The following is a 17,637-nucleotide window of genomic DNA, read 5'->3' on the forward strand; positions in this document are numbered from 1 at the left end:
CAGAGAAGACTGCATTTATACGAGTACGGTCGCCGTGAAAGCTTCATGTACAGGAGACACGGGAGTCTTAATACTGATTTTTCACTCAGTAAGCTTATATAGTTTTGACTTCTCACCATTATGTCATAACCTAACAATGAAATTAATGTTTGCTATAAAGTAAGAACTGCTCATACAAAAACTAAAACTCTGTGGCTTGAATCCGCAAGCTAACTACACGTTTACCGACCGAGCGGCCGGCGCTTGTCGCCGAAGTTTGTGGCAATTTTAGCGGATAGAGGATGTCGCATGGTCAGCGCAACGGATACCCACGGTCGTTAATTACGTTTTCTTTTCCTTATACCGGAGCCGCTATTTCCTTGAAATAGCTTCTCAGTTATCGTCACGAGGCTGAGTGGGCCCCGTTCCACACCCACTACTTCTCAGAACATCTGGTAGCGCCGGGAATCGAACCCGGACATCTGGATCTGTAGCCAGGAACTCTGACCACCAAACCACAGATGCGGTCTAAGAGCTGATCATAATTTTGATTATTCGTTTATTATTCCTTCTGCCGCACGTGGTTGTTCCGTTGGTGCATGTCATATCTCTCGAATCATTCAATGTCGCATTCTACTCCAAACGAAATAAGACATTAGCTATACCCCCTTTTAACAAGTGTCTGCCGGTTATTGTTATTTTTTGCGGAAACAGTCGCTTTTTATTCTGAGAACCAAACGAAATGCAGAAGTGCACAACGTGGACGAAGTTCCTAGTTATTGGAGGTTCCACCCAGTGTTGTACTGGTATGTAGTTAAAGTGGAGCTGTAAGGAGACAAAAATAAATAAGAGAAATTTGAATGTTCACTCAGAAACCCGCCATAATACTAACAGACCGCCCGTTTGAAACCAATACGCCTTCCTATGTCCCCTTCTTGCACTCGGTAGAGTGTATTTAACTACATGTATCTGGTACTAATGCCGGATGTCATATTCTTAACTCATTTCAATATACCGGGCCTTTCTTGAATGGCTGAACGTCATTCAGGTGGTAAAGAGATTACTGAAGCCGAAGGTTCATCCATATCATCATAAATTCCTGCTATTAACACTATCCACAGGTACTTCATTTCAGATGACATTTTCACGAGCCCCCTTCCCGAAAATACATTTTAATACATTGTCCTCCGATGTAGATCTTCCGAAAGGTCTCTTCCTATAACATTTCCCGTATGCTGTTTTTTGTGTACTACTCTGTAGGACAGATTATTCTGCAGAATAGGAGCAGATGGTAACTTTATGAATGGATGAAGAATTCTGCACGTCATCTATACATCATGGAGTGCCAGGCTGACGAAAGTATTCTGTGACCAGACGCGTCTCCATTCCGAAAAGGCGGTGTAACTAGGTTTTCTGTTTCAGCACTTTCATACGGCATATTGCGTTCCTTCCCTCGCTTCTGCTTCAAAAATAGAAGCCATATTCTGCAATTAAACAGCAGTTTGGCATCTTTTTGGAATTTTGAAAGGCAGTATGGATTTAATGAAATGTTATTTCTGTAAGAAATAACATTTCATTTTCCGAAATAGCTAATCACATATGGGCCATACAGAAGTTTAGACTCAGCAACAAAAGCAATAATAATGTCGATAACAGCAACAACAATGGCGACTGAGCATATCTTCAGCTCCGTAAGGAACGCGTGTCCACCTCATGAACATACGTTACACTATTATCACAACAGGATGCTCTGCTACACAACTAAACGCATGGGCCCCCACTTGCCCTTTGATTTCACCGGTCTGCCACCATAACAGTACAGTTTTACTCCAAACTTGGAAATAAAAAAAAATCCCAAGAGCGACTGTAAGATTTTCCAGTAGTTAACTTCAGTTCCATGTTCTGTCTGTGCGCCGTGTTCTACTGCACACTTCTGCTCAGTTTGCCGCCAGTGGGCAGTGTTTTATTTAAATCTGGCCCTACCTCCGCTCTCTGACTACCCATTTTGATATTCTAGCTGCATTATGTTGGATCAGACGGACAAATGGAATATATGAACGCGAGAGTTCACTTTCGACTTAACTGTAGAAAGTTTCATGGCCCACCAATTACTGAATTTTGGCCAGGGCATGGAAAGTGGAAATTACTGTGTCGTGTTCCTGTCGGAAAGCGACAGGTTCTGTAATTATTCTTATTAGTAATATGAGTAGTGTTGTGAGGAATTCAAGCAGATGCATTTGATTACTAAGCGTGTCGCGTGGAGAATGAAATAGTCATGTTTCATTTCAACTCATTTCGGGCCGCGAAATTAAACGTTTAATTGTCACACGCATGATACACCCCGAAGGTTTCTCGTTTAGACTTTTTCAGGAACGGAGTCCGGTTGAAACGGTTTTAGTGTTCAGTTTCAGCTTCTGCGAACTTTGTTGTCAGACAGATCTGGTAGTGCTGAATGCGCCGACCCCAGCGTTTATAATAAGAGTGGAAAATGTTATCTAATTGTGTATATTAATTTTTCAGACGCGGTCTTTCCAATGTTTCATGCATTATTGGCCCTGATATGCATTTATTGAGATACAGCACTGTTGCTGCAAAACCAGTCATTACGTATACGATCGTATATATACAGGGTGTCCCAGGAGGAATGGACCAAACTTCAGGAGGGTGTTCCTTACGTTAAAGTATGCCGATATAACCCAAAACACCTATGTCCAAAGTTGAACGGTTACGGAGATAATGGCCCGAGAAGTGTCAAACTTTGACCGGGGTTACACACTTGTTGATTACAAAATACATATTAAAACTGGCAGGAATATGTGGATTCTGTAATGTTAATAATGTACGTAACATCAAACTAACTTGTTAGTGACATGAAGCCATAAAATTGAAGTACAAAATACTCGCTCGCCATGTCATAATTGTCCTTAGGGTTTCCAAGCACTATACATGACACGTGAATGGCAAGCGCTGACGTAACGTACCGACTGCGCGTTCTGATAAAGCCAACTACATAAGCACGGCTAGGGTGAATCACGGCACTCAAGGACAAACACAGATAAGGCGTCTCAGCTGACAGGTACAGTGCATGGACTCGCCAGAAGACCACACTTTTCTTGGGCCATTATCTCCGTAACCGTTCAACTTTGGACATAGGTGTTTTGGGTTATATCGGCATACTTTAACATAAGGAACACCCTCCCGAAGTTTGGCACATTCCTCCTGGGACACCCTGTATATATATATCATATATGAATACGTTATCGCAAACGATTTTCTTTCTGCTTCGCGCTTGTTTCTTGCTTGGCTTATCCTTCGACCTTGAAGATGGGGGCAATATGTTCCTCTGGAACGCCGGTTTACCTTCAACATGCTTACTCACTAACTTACTTACTCATGGAGCTGAGCACTTCTGGAGGAGCCGCCAATTCTGCAGCTACTCAACAATATCCCAGCATTTTATGGAACCCGAATGTTCATTACCGTGTTCACAAGAGCCCTCCACTGTTCCCTATCCTGAATCAGATCAATCCAATCCATACCATCCCATCCTACCTCTCTAAGATACATTTTAATATTGTCCACCCACCTACGCCTTGGTCTTCCCAGTGGTATCTTTCCTTTTGGCTTTCCCACCAATATCCTATATGGATTCCTTGTCTCACCCATTCGTGCCTCATGCTCTGCCCACCTCATCCTCCTTGACTTGATCATTCTAATTATACTTGGAGATGAGTACAAGTTATGAAGCTAATCATAAGGCCGCGCCATAGCTCAAGCGGTTAGTCGCTGGCTTCCCACCGCGGCGGCCCGTGTTCGATCCCGGGTCTGGTCAAGTGGGATTTGTGGTGGACGAAGTGGAGCTGGGGTGGGTTTCTCCGAGTACTTCGGTTTCCCCTGCCAATCTTCATTCCACCAAATTCTCCATCATATTCACCCGGGGCAGGCTACATAAGCCAATCAGTGGCCGCCGTGCCGAGTGGACCCAGTTCACTCCCCCACCCCACCCACCAAGCGAATTAAAAAAAGAGCTCATAATGCAGTTTTCTCCAACCTCCTGTGTCTTCATCTCTCTTCGGTCAAAATGTTCTCCTCAACACCCTGTTCTCAAACACCCCCAGTCTGTGTTCCTCCCTTAATATCAGAAACGAAGTTTCACACCCATACAGAGCCACCACCACCATCAACATGCTACACGGGGTTATATCCCAGAATGTATAACCATCGCCTTTCCATTTCATTGGGTATTCAACATGTCGAAGAGAAATCTCAAATAAGAGTTTTATATCTTACCATATCTCTATAGGCCGTACATCATTTTCTTTGCACGATGAGTTGTTTTTGAGAAGTAACAAAAAATAAATGTTAAATTCATATGAGGTTGGTAAGGATTGTTATTGACCATCGTGAATGAAGGTTAAATTCATGCGACAATTTTAACATGGACTCCCGAAATAAAAAGATTTGACTGAAATCCATTACACAGTTTCGAAGTTTAAACATACGGACTTTTAGACGGACAAGCACGATCTCCCTCTTATGCGTTCATTTTATGTACATTGTGCAGTGTTGGAATAAACATCTTTGATAATTTTAAGCTCTGTTGATATATTTAGTTCAGAAATGGAACCGTGCATTTTGATCCATTGCCTGTGCATGTAGCCCATAAGCCAGCCTACAGCAGAATTTAGTCTGAAAACGTGACATACAACGGATAATAATATTAAAATGGATCTCAGAGAAACTGGTTTTATACTGAATTAAACTACGAAAGTTTTAGTGTCAGTGTTGAACTCGTAATCGTGGCCTTGACTCTCCGGTTCTGTGGCAACAAGAATTTCTCTGTCAGTTAAGTAATTAACCATGGCCACAAGAAGATCATGTTCTATGCTGTAAGTAATAATAAATCAATATTTTATTATCTATATACCGAGTCAACAGCCACAAGGCCAATTACAGACACAGCACAGTACAGATACTGGTAATTACATTAAGGACAAACATAACATAAAGATAGTGGCCACATATTAATAATTTAATTGTAACAATTGAACAGCCTAAAGGCCAGTGTTAATATAATCACAAGCAAGATGTCAAACCTAGGCAACATGTACCATTTAGATAATAATGATTTATTTGGCACCGCTTTGACAGCCATGATGCAATTAGAAGAGGAAAAATGTATGTGGCATACATTAATACTGGGCAAAGAAATATAGTAATAATAATAATAATTATTACAATTTTCTGTAACATGTTTCTAACCTCTCACTCTTACAGCTTGTTCATGCAAAGCATGCCGGATTACACGATAAAAACCGCTGTATTATTCTGGGGGTGATCACTGTTCTTTGCAAGACATGTTTTTTTTTTAATCTGCAAAATGTTATAGTTGTAAAATGTAAGACTCATTGCATAATAAATACCAGTAGAATAATGTGACTCTAATTGTTAATTATGATAACAGACCAGAAATTCATGGCTGTGGAGACGGCTTTGCGTTCTTATGCAGATTTTACTGTTTTTGTAGTATTTCGTTTTGGGTTTGTAGGAAAATCTGGACCTCTCCTCCCACCCCTACGCGCCTCTGCCAGGTGTGAAGCTTGGTCATTAATTTAGAACGTCGTGTCGCTCCATTAATGAACTTAAATAAAGTTGACCCTTTTTTTCCCGGATGGCGATATTGTTATCCGACAGAGCGCGTCTTGTCTCAACAGCCTGCTACTGGATTATCGATCATCTGTATTACAGCCCGTTTAAAGAACATTGCCCCTCTCTTTGGTGCCCTCCGAAATGTCGAAATGTTTACTTCGTAGACAGCAGTTCGTCTCCTCCAGTTAGGTCAAAGAGTATTGTGTAATATTTTTAATATTTTATCAGGAAAAATTTAGTTTTCAAATTTTCATGTAGATGTTCACAAATTATCGTTTCTCCCACAAGATAGAAAAGTGAAAGAGCGAGAACCTGGAGTAGTCATATCGATAACTGTGTTTATTTAATGCACTGCAGATGTTAGATCAGTTTCACATGTAGCGGTTGGTACCGGGTCTTGCGAAGATAATTATGATTTATTCTACAATCCAGACGCAGAAAATATAAGAGGCTTAAACTTGACGGTGGTCAAGCTTACGACCGTTCAAGTGACTAAGCTGCCACTGTAGCATAAAACAAGTAAGAAAGGTATGATCTTTGCAAAGCTTGCACTGACAGGGGACTGTTCAAAAGGAGGAATTTTCAATAACATGCTATATGTGCGATACATACACTTGACAAAAGCGAAGCGTATTCGTAAAAGACAAAGTCATCCTCTCGTCAAAGAGGATGTTGCACAAGGACTGTGACCGCAGGGGTTCTGTTAAAAGATACCTCTGGTCATGATCCTCAAGGGGCTGGGCGCCAAGACGAAGCGATTGGCGGTAAACTGCCAGTCGCAAACAAACTCTGACTCTCAAGGACTCTTGACAACTGACTGACTATGTAAAATGCCGATATGTAAAATTGTAAATATAGATGATATGTACTACTTATTTTGACCGCTGTGAGTGACAGATCCTTCCTGTTATCGGAGAGGGGGCTTCACATCGGAAAAACCGCAACTTTTTGACAGTAACAAAAAATTTGTCTTGGGTCCCATGTGGTGCTTGACACCAAGACTGACTGGCAGACTTGCCTTTGGTCGTAACGTGACTTTGACTTTGAAGCGAGTCAGACGAGTAATCAACACCTAGCAGTTGGGAAATAAACCCATCGGAGGTCGTCAGAGGAAGTCACCCACATTGTTGTAAGCCGTTCCGTAGCAACCCCTAGTCTAGTTGTGAGATAGGCTCCAGAACGCGGAAGCTGAGGGATCTACAGCGTTGGAAGCCGTTGCTAGACAACTGCTGAAGACACAGCAGATTCAGAAGGTCATTGCATGCTTTAGTGAATTGTAAAATATGTGAGCTTGTTAAACGGTTATAATTACTTGTACTCACGAGTCATAAGAGTCCAGTAAATTTAATTACCAACCTAACCCCCGTCTATAGTCACTCAGTCACGTGACAGTATATCGTGTATCACAGTCTCCTTCCCCTTGGTGCTTTTGAACGATATTTCTCTCTTCCACTCTGAAACTGTGGGCAGTATTTTCCTTCCGAAGCGTTGGTAACCACTGTTAGGCTGCGCAGTTTTTGCCTAGGGAACGAAAGTAAGGATGCTCACCATCGTGATGACTTCATATATCTTATTTAGAGTTTCTCCCATGTAAAAATATACAGACCAAATTAAACTGATTTGGTTTTGCTTAGATTTGTAGTCTTTGAACATGCTGAAATTAGCAGACTGTCACAGAGCTGTATTTAGATTGCCACTGATGGGTTTCCCATAGACGCAAGAAATTTTTGGTTTCTGTACCGCGTTCAGGTCGTCCCTGGGGCCCACTCAGTCTCTTATGCATCGGGCCCTAGGGGTTTCTCTGGGGGTAAACCTGACCACTCACCTCCATCTAGTGTCGGGATTAGGAACGTATTGAGCTATATCGTCGCTCATAATCGCGGAATGATGCATAATTAAGTACAGGGAAGACAAGAGTGACGTTTTTTTTGGGGGGGGGGATAGCGGTAAAAGGTCAAGTTCTCCGTGTACACAGACCGTGAAGGCCCATAGGGGTGTGAGAGTTCGAGGCTCCCACATTGTCTAGACAATCGGCTCACAGATGGCGGTAAGGTTGTAAGTCTTACGCGCCGGCCGCCCTTTACCCCCCAGGAAAGTTCCTGGTACTCATTTCTGTTAGAGGCTGAGTCTACCCCAGGGCCATAGTGCGGCTGGAAGGATCAGATCAATTGAAAAATTCCATGACCCATACGAATTCGATCCCGCGACCTTCCGGCTTGCAGCGTAGTGCCTCAACCAACTACGCTACTGCGTACCCCCCATCGTGAAGGCAGAGCTAGTTTGTAAAAAGATGTGTTTGATAAATCTGGGAATAATATAAAGTTTTGGCCAGAGTTGTACAATTTCACTTGTAGTTTATCATTAGTGAGGTGCAGCAACTGGAAAAATGTGTTGAAAACTGACATCCATAGTCAATTTCAGTTCTCCCTGCTAAGAAAACTCGTTTATTTTTCAAATGAAAACAGAACGCCGCGTAGTTCATGAAGTAATGGGATGTTCTAGCTTTGGAAGACATGATTATTCTTTAATCTTAGCCTTCCAATTTGTAAAGATAATTTATTTCATTCCAGGACTTCGTGTTACAGGCAGAATAGAATGCGCGTTGTTTCCGCGTTCTTTTTACGGCAAAGACGCTGTTGTGACTGCTGAGTAGAGACGTACTTACCGCAGTGTCTGTACCCTCTGCAATGTGAGAAAGTACTCAATTGTCTTGGGTTACTTCAAAATACTCGTAACACGCTTTTGTAAAATATTGCTCATGTATTGCCCGCTAAAATGGACCTGTTGTGGGATGATTGTGAATATTGGTTCGGAAGGACCTCGATAGATGACTTAGTGGTCAGTTCTGACGTTTTTCTTTTCTTTGGTGCTACAGCTCCAATTTTGGCTTTCGCCTACCTCCATGAAACTCTCCATTTCACTTCGGTTTACTAGATCTTAGACATTCGGTAGGACATCTTGGGCGGGTGATCAGCTCGTCGGAAGGCCTCTACCGGTACACAGACACAGAAAAGACGCGCGCACGCAAACACACACACACACAAACACCAAACATCCATGCGCTGAGTGGGATTCTAACCCACGATGCAGGCCTCCGAGCGAACGAAGACAGTGCATTCCTTAGACCGCTCGGCTACCGTGAACGGCTTCTGTCGTATTATCGAAGCATTATCCTGGAAGGACTGAGAAAAACGACAATAACTCAGGATAGTTGGAACAATGAAACCTTTAGTGAGACATATACCGACCGAGCGACCGCCGCATATCGGCGAAGTTTAGTGACAACTTTTGCGGATAGAGGGTGTCGCGTTGTCATCGCAACGAATCCACACGGCCGTTAATTTCGGTTTTCTAGACCGGAGCCGCTATTTCCTTAACAGAGCTCCTCAATTATCATCACGAGGCTGAGTGCACCCCGTTCCACACCCACTACTTCTCAGAAAAAAAATATGGTAGCACCGGGAATCGAACCCGGACCTATGGATCTGTAGCCAGGAACGCTGACCACTAGACCATAGAGGCGGTCAGGTATAATTCGCTTGCGGACTGAAATCACGGAGATTTTTATTTAGTGAGGCGTATATAATGTAAATACACTTATTTTTAGAATGTGATATTAGTGGATCCAGTTTCATGACGGAGATTAGTGTTCGGGACTTGTGTGAATACGAAACAGGACTGCCAGTCATTACATCCGACGATGTTCTGTTGAAGTATTGCGTGTCTATTCCTCTGACGTCCTCGCGTTGTGGGTATAGCTGGGTGAAGTAATGGACGAATCTGCATTTCATTGGAAATGAAAGTTATAACCATCTTGCAGAAGGAGATGTTTCTGCTTCCAGGATTGACCCTCGCCCTGGTCAACGGTAAAGCATCAGGATCTTGCACAACACCTGTAATTTTGTAGTCCTAATTCTTCATCTGTTTCATAGTACACACACTTTCTAAACGTGTGTTGCGACATTGCGTAACCTTACATGGTCCGGTGTCCACTACTGCAGCTGCAAATTTGTCGAAGTGAACCAAGAATGAAGGCACTGCCTAGAAATTGCACTCCAAGAGCGACCTTTGGGCTCCAGTTGCGTGCCTCTATTTGCGTCAGGCTCGACTAAGAAAGCGGGAAGCACTGAATAAATATAGAAATAAGTATAGCCAGTGATTAATGTATCGAAATCCTTACAAGTTACAGAAGCAGGTAAAGAACGTTTTGGTTTGTTTCTCACTCTTTTTCTGCTTCTCCTCCTCCACCACCTCCACCTCCTCCACCACCTCCACCTCCTCCACCGCCTCCTCCACCTCCTCCTCCACCTCCTCCACCGCCACCTCCTCCACCGCCTCCTCCACCTCATCCTCCATCTCCACCTACTCCTCCACCACCTCCTCCTCCACCACCTCCTCCGCCTCCACCTCCTCTACCGCCTCCACATCCTCCTCCACTTCCTCCTCCACCTCATCCTCCATCTCCACCTACTCCTCCACCTCCTCCTGGAATTGTGCAGTAGGACCTGTGCTGTTATGCGAACTTTGTATCTCCTTTTAGATAATGAGGTTGTGGAGCCATCATTTTACTAGAAAAAAGCCACGCAGGAAGCTATTAAATTATCTTGGATCGTAAATGCTCCGGACGGACGAACTGACTTGGACTGTTATCACAACAATAGCACCGCATATGTACTCGCTGCCTCCGTGCAGATTTGCCTATCGATGCTGGTTCAAGTCTAACCGTACCTCGGCACTATTGATATACGCACGGACGTAACCTAGACATCAAGCCGAACTGTTGTCATGACAATGCATTGAACAGTGTAATTTATTCTGAATCTTTAAACAGGGTTAGCATGTGGGCACCTTCACATTCTTCGAACGACTTTTCTTCTGATAATTTGACTCTGAATGTCTTTTAGATTTAATGGTGTCAATGAAAATATATTCCCCCTCCACCCCTTCACAGCGGCAGCAGTGTTTTGTTCACCACAGATTTAAGAAAAAAACACTACAATTGGGTTTATTCTAGGCCAGTTAAATCCATTCTTCTCACTTTAATAGTATCCTGTCACACACGCTTAGGTCTCTCGAATACCTTTTCCTTTGAGATTTTCCAACCACAGTGTGTCCGTTTCGCTCATATTTTCTCTCGCCCTAAGCATGCTGGGTGATGTCTGTGTGTCTGTAAGGTCAGTCTGTAGACAGAAAATCCATATTTAATGCCCGCCTACGTACAACTTAAATCATAGCTTGAGATATTGAGTTGCCAGAAAGTTTCTGAGATGGGAGCAGTTTTTCAGTAACGCAAACGTGATTTTTTGTGCCAGTCTTTGAATTTTTCAGTTTATTACTTCAGTTTTACCGTATTAAAATGATGGATTGTTGATTTGTTGGGAAACTAATGGCGATTTATCGGCATAAAATGTTATTTAGCGTCGTATGAAATTAAGTTATGATTATGAGTATATTGGCATGGGAAGACTTCAGGGAATTTCGTTTTTGTGTTGGACCAGCATAACTCATCTCTTTTATGAAGCTTAAATGGAATTCATCCTTTTTTTCAAACATCATATATGATTATGACATAAGAGATGAATCTTTAAGGCAAAAAAAAGATTCAATATAATATGCAGGGAAAAATTGTTTATGGCTGTGCATATCTGGAGGCCAGAGTCTCCTTAATTGACGTTAGTAGAATGGGCCACCATTGGGAAGGACTGACGAAGACTTCATTTTTGTAGATGCCTGAGGAGAATCGCGCATTGCGCCTGAAGGAGTCTGCTACAGCCGCCCTGGAGGACGCGCTGCCGGTAGCTTTGTCCCCGCCTCAAGCATCGATAGCAGCCACCGACACAGACCCTCGGGTCAAGTGGAATTACTTCGATGAGAAGGGCTATGTGGAGCGTGGAGGGTTGAAGGCAGGGGAGGATCCGTACCTGAGGAACAAGTTCAATCAGCAGGCCAGCGACGGATTGCCTAGCAACAGGGACATTCCGGACGAGAGGAGCCCCATGTGAGTACCTCGAGATCGTTATAAATGAAAGTGTGTGTTAATTCAGGTTGTGTTCATCGGGGCATTCTCTATAAGTGCACGTTGGGATCGTGCTGATATTCAGGGCAAGAGAAGCACTGTGAGCCCACATTCGAAACCTTTTAGGGGAAAGCTCATTTTTCTGCAGGCTGTGTTGATAGTACATGTTATAACTGTAATTCTCTTACGTATAAGGAGTTCCTTATTAACGTGGGTCTCTAGGACAATCCCAAACAACTGGGACGTGTTGAGATATCGTCATGTATGTTCTAAACGTATAATGTAGAAAGCAGAATTGACCCGGACTAGAAGATGTCCGCTTTATTGCTGATTGTGAAAACTATAAGCGTTTATTTAAGTCGAAGGTATATGCTTGAAAGTTGGAGTCTTCTCTTTGTCAGTGCAGACCACTACACGGGGATCACGTGACAGCAGACACGAGTGTCTTACCGCCACGCTCCTTGGAGACCGCAACAGCGACCAAAATCTTCATTTTAATAAAGATTAACAAATGGAATCCGTTGCTCGCGTTGAATAACCAGATTCAGTATCACTGGCTGATGTCTGCGCACATTAAAGAAAATGTGAAATCAATGGAAGGAATTTACCGCTAGGTAGCAGCAGCAGCAGCAGCCGGGGGAAGGAAGTGCAATATTTAAAACTGCTGGTACGTGTTTGGGAGAGGCGAGCCATTCTGCTGTAACTACAGAACATTGCTTTCTAGTGGTTAACATCCCTCACGCGGGGGCATTCTGCATTAAAGTAAGCCACTGCCGCTTTCTTACACATCCTTCAGGGCCGACACAAGCATAAATGTCGCCCAGAAGATGAGGAAACCGCCTCCCCTCCCCAGTTAAAGGTAAACCAGCTTTGTGAAAACTGCGCAACAATTCATGACATGAAATTCCTTGACACTGTGATTAAAATTATTGTTTGTGTCGTGATTAATAAAACATTTGTAAGATAGTTACTTTGTTACGTAATGTGTTTAGATTACTGCCAATTAGTAGCCACGATATGGACAAAAGGCCGGCATAAATTAATTTTTATTTAACAAAGAGTCTAATATAAACGATTTTGTGAAATATGCCGCTCCGAAAGTCGTGCCTTCCCAGACAGCCCCTTGGTTTTCGTGTCCTGCAGTGTTCATGACCAAGCCGCCATTTCTCATGCCACGCTGTACGTATGTCTGTAGCAATCATTACTTTGTCGTTAAATACGTCGATGATGATGATAGTGATAATGATAATGATACTGCAAAGTTACCAAACTTCACGGTCGAGTTAGCAGCTCTCCGGCATCTTATTGAGGAAGTTCCTGATTCAAATCTTGGCTAGAAAACCGGGGATCCTTACACGTTTCTTGGTTTTCCTTAGTTCCTCCGAGAAAATACCGGAATAGAACATCTAATTAGGCTTTGGCCGCTTCTTTCAACATCCTTTTCAGTTTGTTATGTGTGTATGGAATCATGCGACCTCATATCGTTGGAGCTACTGACAGCGTCGTTAAATAACCCATAAATAAATAAATAAATAAAATAATTGAAATTACTTCTATGTCTTAAAATTACACATAAGGCCGATTAAGGGGATTGGAGATAAAACTGCACACATGCTAAACTTAGGTCGGATACAGAAATGAGTGGTCAGTTTCGTGCATCCGTTGTCTAAACCCTTAGCGGAGGAAGCGCAGTAAAAGGATTGTGTTGAAAGATTCTCTGTAATTTCAGAGATACCAAGGAAATATTTACACTGATAACATAAGGATCCATCTCAACATCTGATGGTGACGCGCCTTCAAGTATATTTTAGACACTCAATAGCTTCTCTTGATGGCATGCCGAAGATCTTCATACGAGTACTTCGGTTCGTTCGTGGAAATGTGACCCAACTTTTGGGGTGGACGGTGAATATTTTTATGTTTCACGATGAACTGTGTTGATTGATGTAAGAAAGTGCAGCCAAATGTTCAGACACTGAAGTCAGTTTGCAGTAGTCGCCGTTCTTCCCTTCTTTAGTGCCGCTGAAGCAAATCTTCTAATTGGAAATGATGTGTCTAGTCCTTATTGATTTATCAGCAGTTTCCTTGGAATCCTGTCGTCAGAAGGATCGAGCGTGCTCAGTCTTTCACTTTATCGGCCTGTGAACAAGAACAGACACAAAATGAAGTCAAAGCAGACAGAATTTATATAAAAGCAGGGCGATTGCGGTTCCGAAAGTTATAAAGCACAGCCACAGAATTTCGTTCTGTCGCCAAAGTTAAAGTTTTAGCGTTCAAAACAATATTCACACAAAACCTATAGGAATATTTACGGTCTATCTTCATACTTTTAATGAGCGAGCTAAAGTGTTTAAGTAGGAGGGAAATATTCATGTAAATTTTAAAAGACAAATACGGAGGCCGATATAAATGAGCATATTCCTTTCACAAGAAAGCTGTGTACCATTGCCATTGTTTATGGACAATTTCCTTGTACTATGAAACTTGGAAACATGACTGATGTTCAACTTGAGTTTGTTTCGAAACTTTCAGGTAGCGAAATATCTTATCTTGGACATCTTGCACCAAAAATATATCACCAGTTTGTATAAGCAAGAAATAATTCTGTCTAGTCTGTCTGTGCACGTAAACGTGGGCTACAAACCTCTTTACAGAAATTCTTGTGGAGGTATTTAGATGTTAACATAAACAGCCCGGCTTCTTTTCAGTAGTTTCTTTTGAAATCAGAGGAGATTTGAGAATCAGACGTCACATTGGCATGGTAGCCGTGTAAAGACTTCAGAACATCGGCTGCTGAGATCATGAGGCCTGATACGAAGTGTGATGATTATGAATGGTGAATAGAGAGGGATGTAGAAGGAAGCGGTTGCATTCTGTTTGTGCAAAGATCAATAGAAGAACACAGGCCAGATATTCATGGAGCCTCATACAATTCCATACTCCAGTTATATATATGTGGAGTTCCAAAGACAGGTCATTTTAGTACAGGAACACAGCTTACTTTATTCTGCCTGCCATACAATAATTGTATTCAAAAGGCGATAAAAATATGAGTCTAAGAACTTTGAGAGTGTAAGTAGCCACCACGAGCAACAAAAATAATTTCTGAAATTGTAAAGCCAATTTTTCTGCGCTGACATGCTAATATCCAACATAAAATTGGCAACAACTGGTAATAGCGAAAAGCTGTTTACCAGAAACATGAACAAAGCGAATGGAACTTGGGATATTTCGATAATTTAAAGATCACTGGATAACAAGAAAAACGATAGTAAGATTTCATATACAAGCTACAACTTAACGACACATCCAGGCGACCCATGTAACTAAAATGCAGGAGCTTGTTGGAAACCCCAGAGGTACACCAAACAAATGGACTATTAAAAATGTAATTTCATATCATTCTCTGTTGAAAGAAATAGCATGTAATATGGCCTCTCCGCTTCATATGATAATGCATGACACGGATTATACATAAGATTTATTTGGACCCTAAAATATGTACTCAGTGAGAGAGTCGTATTGTTTTAATAATTTATTTTATATATTGGCGTGAAAACCCTCCTTTAATGTTTTAATTCATACATTCAAGGCGAATCCGGCTTATAACATAGCTTGGCATAATGATCTATGGGAAGTGATGTGATTCGTATATTTTTTGATGGTTTTCATATGATGTTATCTGTATGTTCACCTGATAATGGCCGTATGACCGAAAAATTTTGTGAAATTGATTATATTATTAATAAAGTAACGTATATGTGCGTGTGTATTGATCATTTGTGCCTTTAGCATAATCCGATCTTCGCCTGGTGGGACTAAGGAAAAGCATGACACACGGATCTCTAGCCACCGCGACTGGAGCCGTGAGAATTCTCTGCGGTAGTCACAACACGAACTGCCGGGTCGAATTAAACGCTAGAATGTAGAAATGACATTGCTGAAAATTCATATTCTGGTTGTTGGCACGGTTCTATCCGTGTACATGGCTTGCTTGGCTCCCTGCCACTGCACTGTCCCTGTAAGGGACAGAGATGACATTTGATTTAAATAACAGTGCACGCAGTCTTATTCAGCTGGTCACCAAATTTCCTGTTATATAACCAAACTATTGAGTAAAATCTCTATCCTGAACTAATGCACTCCACTTGGCATCATCATGTCTCATCTCCAATGTCTGTTTTAATATTATTCTGCATCTACGCCAGGGCCTTAGAAGTTGTTCCTTCTTTGAGGTTTTCTAGCAGCAATTAAGCTCTTGTTTCTTTCTCCGTGCATGCTACGTGTTCGTTCTATCTCATTCTTCTTGTTTTCGTCACCGCAACAATATTCTGACGGGTCTGAAATGTGAAACCCCTCATTTTGTAACTATTTCCGCTGTCTTGTTTCTTCATCTGTCGTAAGCGTATGGGCACATATCGTAACAAATTAATCTTATGCTGCATGATGGGAACCGTCGCTCAAGCCCCATGTTGGAAGACCACCTCTTTTCGACTCTTCACCGGTGCTATTTTAAACATACTTGTAGTTACCCGCTACATTGTGCTGAATAGTCTGCTGTTATGAAGGATTCAGTAACGTGCACCCGTTGTCACAAAACATACTACATTTTGCTCATTAAGCGTTCTTTAGTGGAACAGTAATTTTCAGGGCTGTCGTGTTCTCCTGTTCTTATGTTCAAACTCCCAAATCATATGATCGATCTACATGAAATTTGGTGTCGTATATCAAAAGTTAACAGACAGATTTAATTATTGACAATATTGATGTGTTAGAACGGGGTCGACTACATAAGGGCGTAACTAAATTATTCTTATATTTCTAACATTTATTTATAATTTATTTAAAGACGCTATCAGCAGCTCACACTATATAGCTTTGAAAGCTAGGATCATCAGTGAAGAATGAGTTATGAAGAATGCCGTCTTCTGGGATGTGGCTCCGTGTAGATATTGCATTAACCGACGTTTCAGAGGAACGTATCACCTCCATCTTCAGGGTATAGAAAATCAGCGAGCGGTGAACCAGCGTGAGCAGGTGGCTTTTAACAAAATATATACACGGCGCCACATCCCAGAAGACGGCATTCTTCATAGTCAGCACCGTGAGAACCTCAAATCTTATAATGAGTTTTAAATTACGAAGGAAATGGCCGTGGCCTAATTTGAGGTACCCTCTCGGCTTTTGCATAAAGACTGAGGAAAACCATGTTAAATCTCAGTTAGGATAGCCGGTCTTCGAGTCGAGATTTGAATTCCGGACCTCCCGAGTAAGAAGCAGACGCGCTGCCATTCGAATGCTACATATATACATGTATACGTTATGTATATTAAGTATTTCGAATGAGATGAGTGAAACATGTTTTCATATTATTGACCTGAAATGTAACCCGATGTTTGCACTCTGAAGAGAGGTCCACTCTTAATATCAACACGTTTATGAAAACTTCAAGCATCATGTTTAAGATTGCTTTCCTTTCGACCCCGAGGCATGTCATAAGATGTGACTCCCAAACTCACAATGGAAACCAGCCTTATGCCTCTCGTATATTGTATTGGGGGGAAGAGATAAAAGGTTTTATGTATGAAATCAAACTCGAAATTGGTTTCTGAATGCGGGAAGTGTGGTGATGCATAACTGGAAGGGTGTACACGACAAAAAATGTTGGTACCATCTGCTACTCGCATACCACAAGCCTTGTGCTCAATAAATATTGTCCGACAGATGGAATGAGACTTTTCAAAGTAATACTTTCTGCAACACTGAATAACATACAGGCTATTGTAACGTCAAGATGGACATTTTTACTGTTTAGTCCTCTGTAGCCTATCGAAATGGTACCGGTAGACACAGGTACAAGAACATAGCATTTGTCCAGAGTTTGTTTATGGGTTTCTTGTAGTACTTAGAATAACCAGCGAATTTTTACATTAACATTGTTAACAGACAGACCTTTGTAACAGAAGTGCTGTTTGTTTCTTTTACTTATTTTG

General features: G+C 41.9%; 1 protein-coding gene across 1 annotated transcript in view; it reads left to right on the forward strand.

Moving 5' to 3' along the window:
* LOC111863350 (polypeptide N-acetylgalactosaminyltransferase 2) overlaps positions 1–17,637 on the forward strand; it is a 150,847-nt gene that overhangs the window by 85,617 nt on the left and 47,593 nt on the right. Inside the window, exon 2 of the mRNA XM_023849599.2 lies at positions 11,355–11,626. Within this exon, the coding sequence (XP_023705367.1) occupies positions 11,355–11,626 (272 nt within the window). The remainder of the gene's footprint in view (positions 1–11,354; positions 11,627–17,637) is intronic.

Source organism: Cryptotermes secundus, unplaced genomic scaffold (genome assembly GCF_002891405.2).
Source record: "Cryptotermes secundus unplaced genomic scaffold, Csec_1.0 scaffold509, whole genome shotgun sequence".
NCBI classification, from domain to species: Eukaryota; Metazoa; Arthropoda; class Insecta; order Blattodea; family Kalotermitidae; genus Cryptotermes; species Cryptotermes secundus.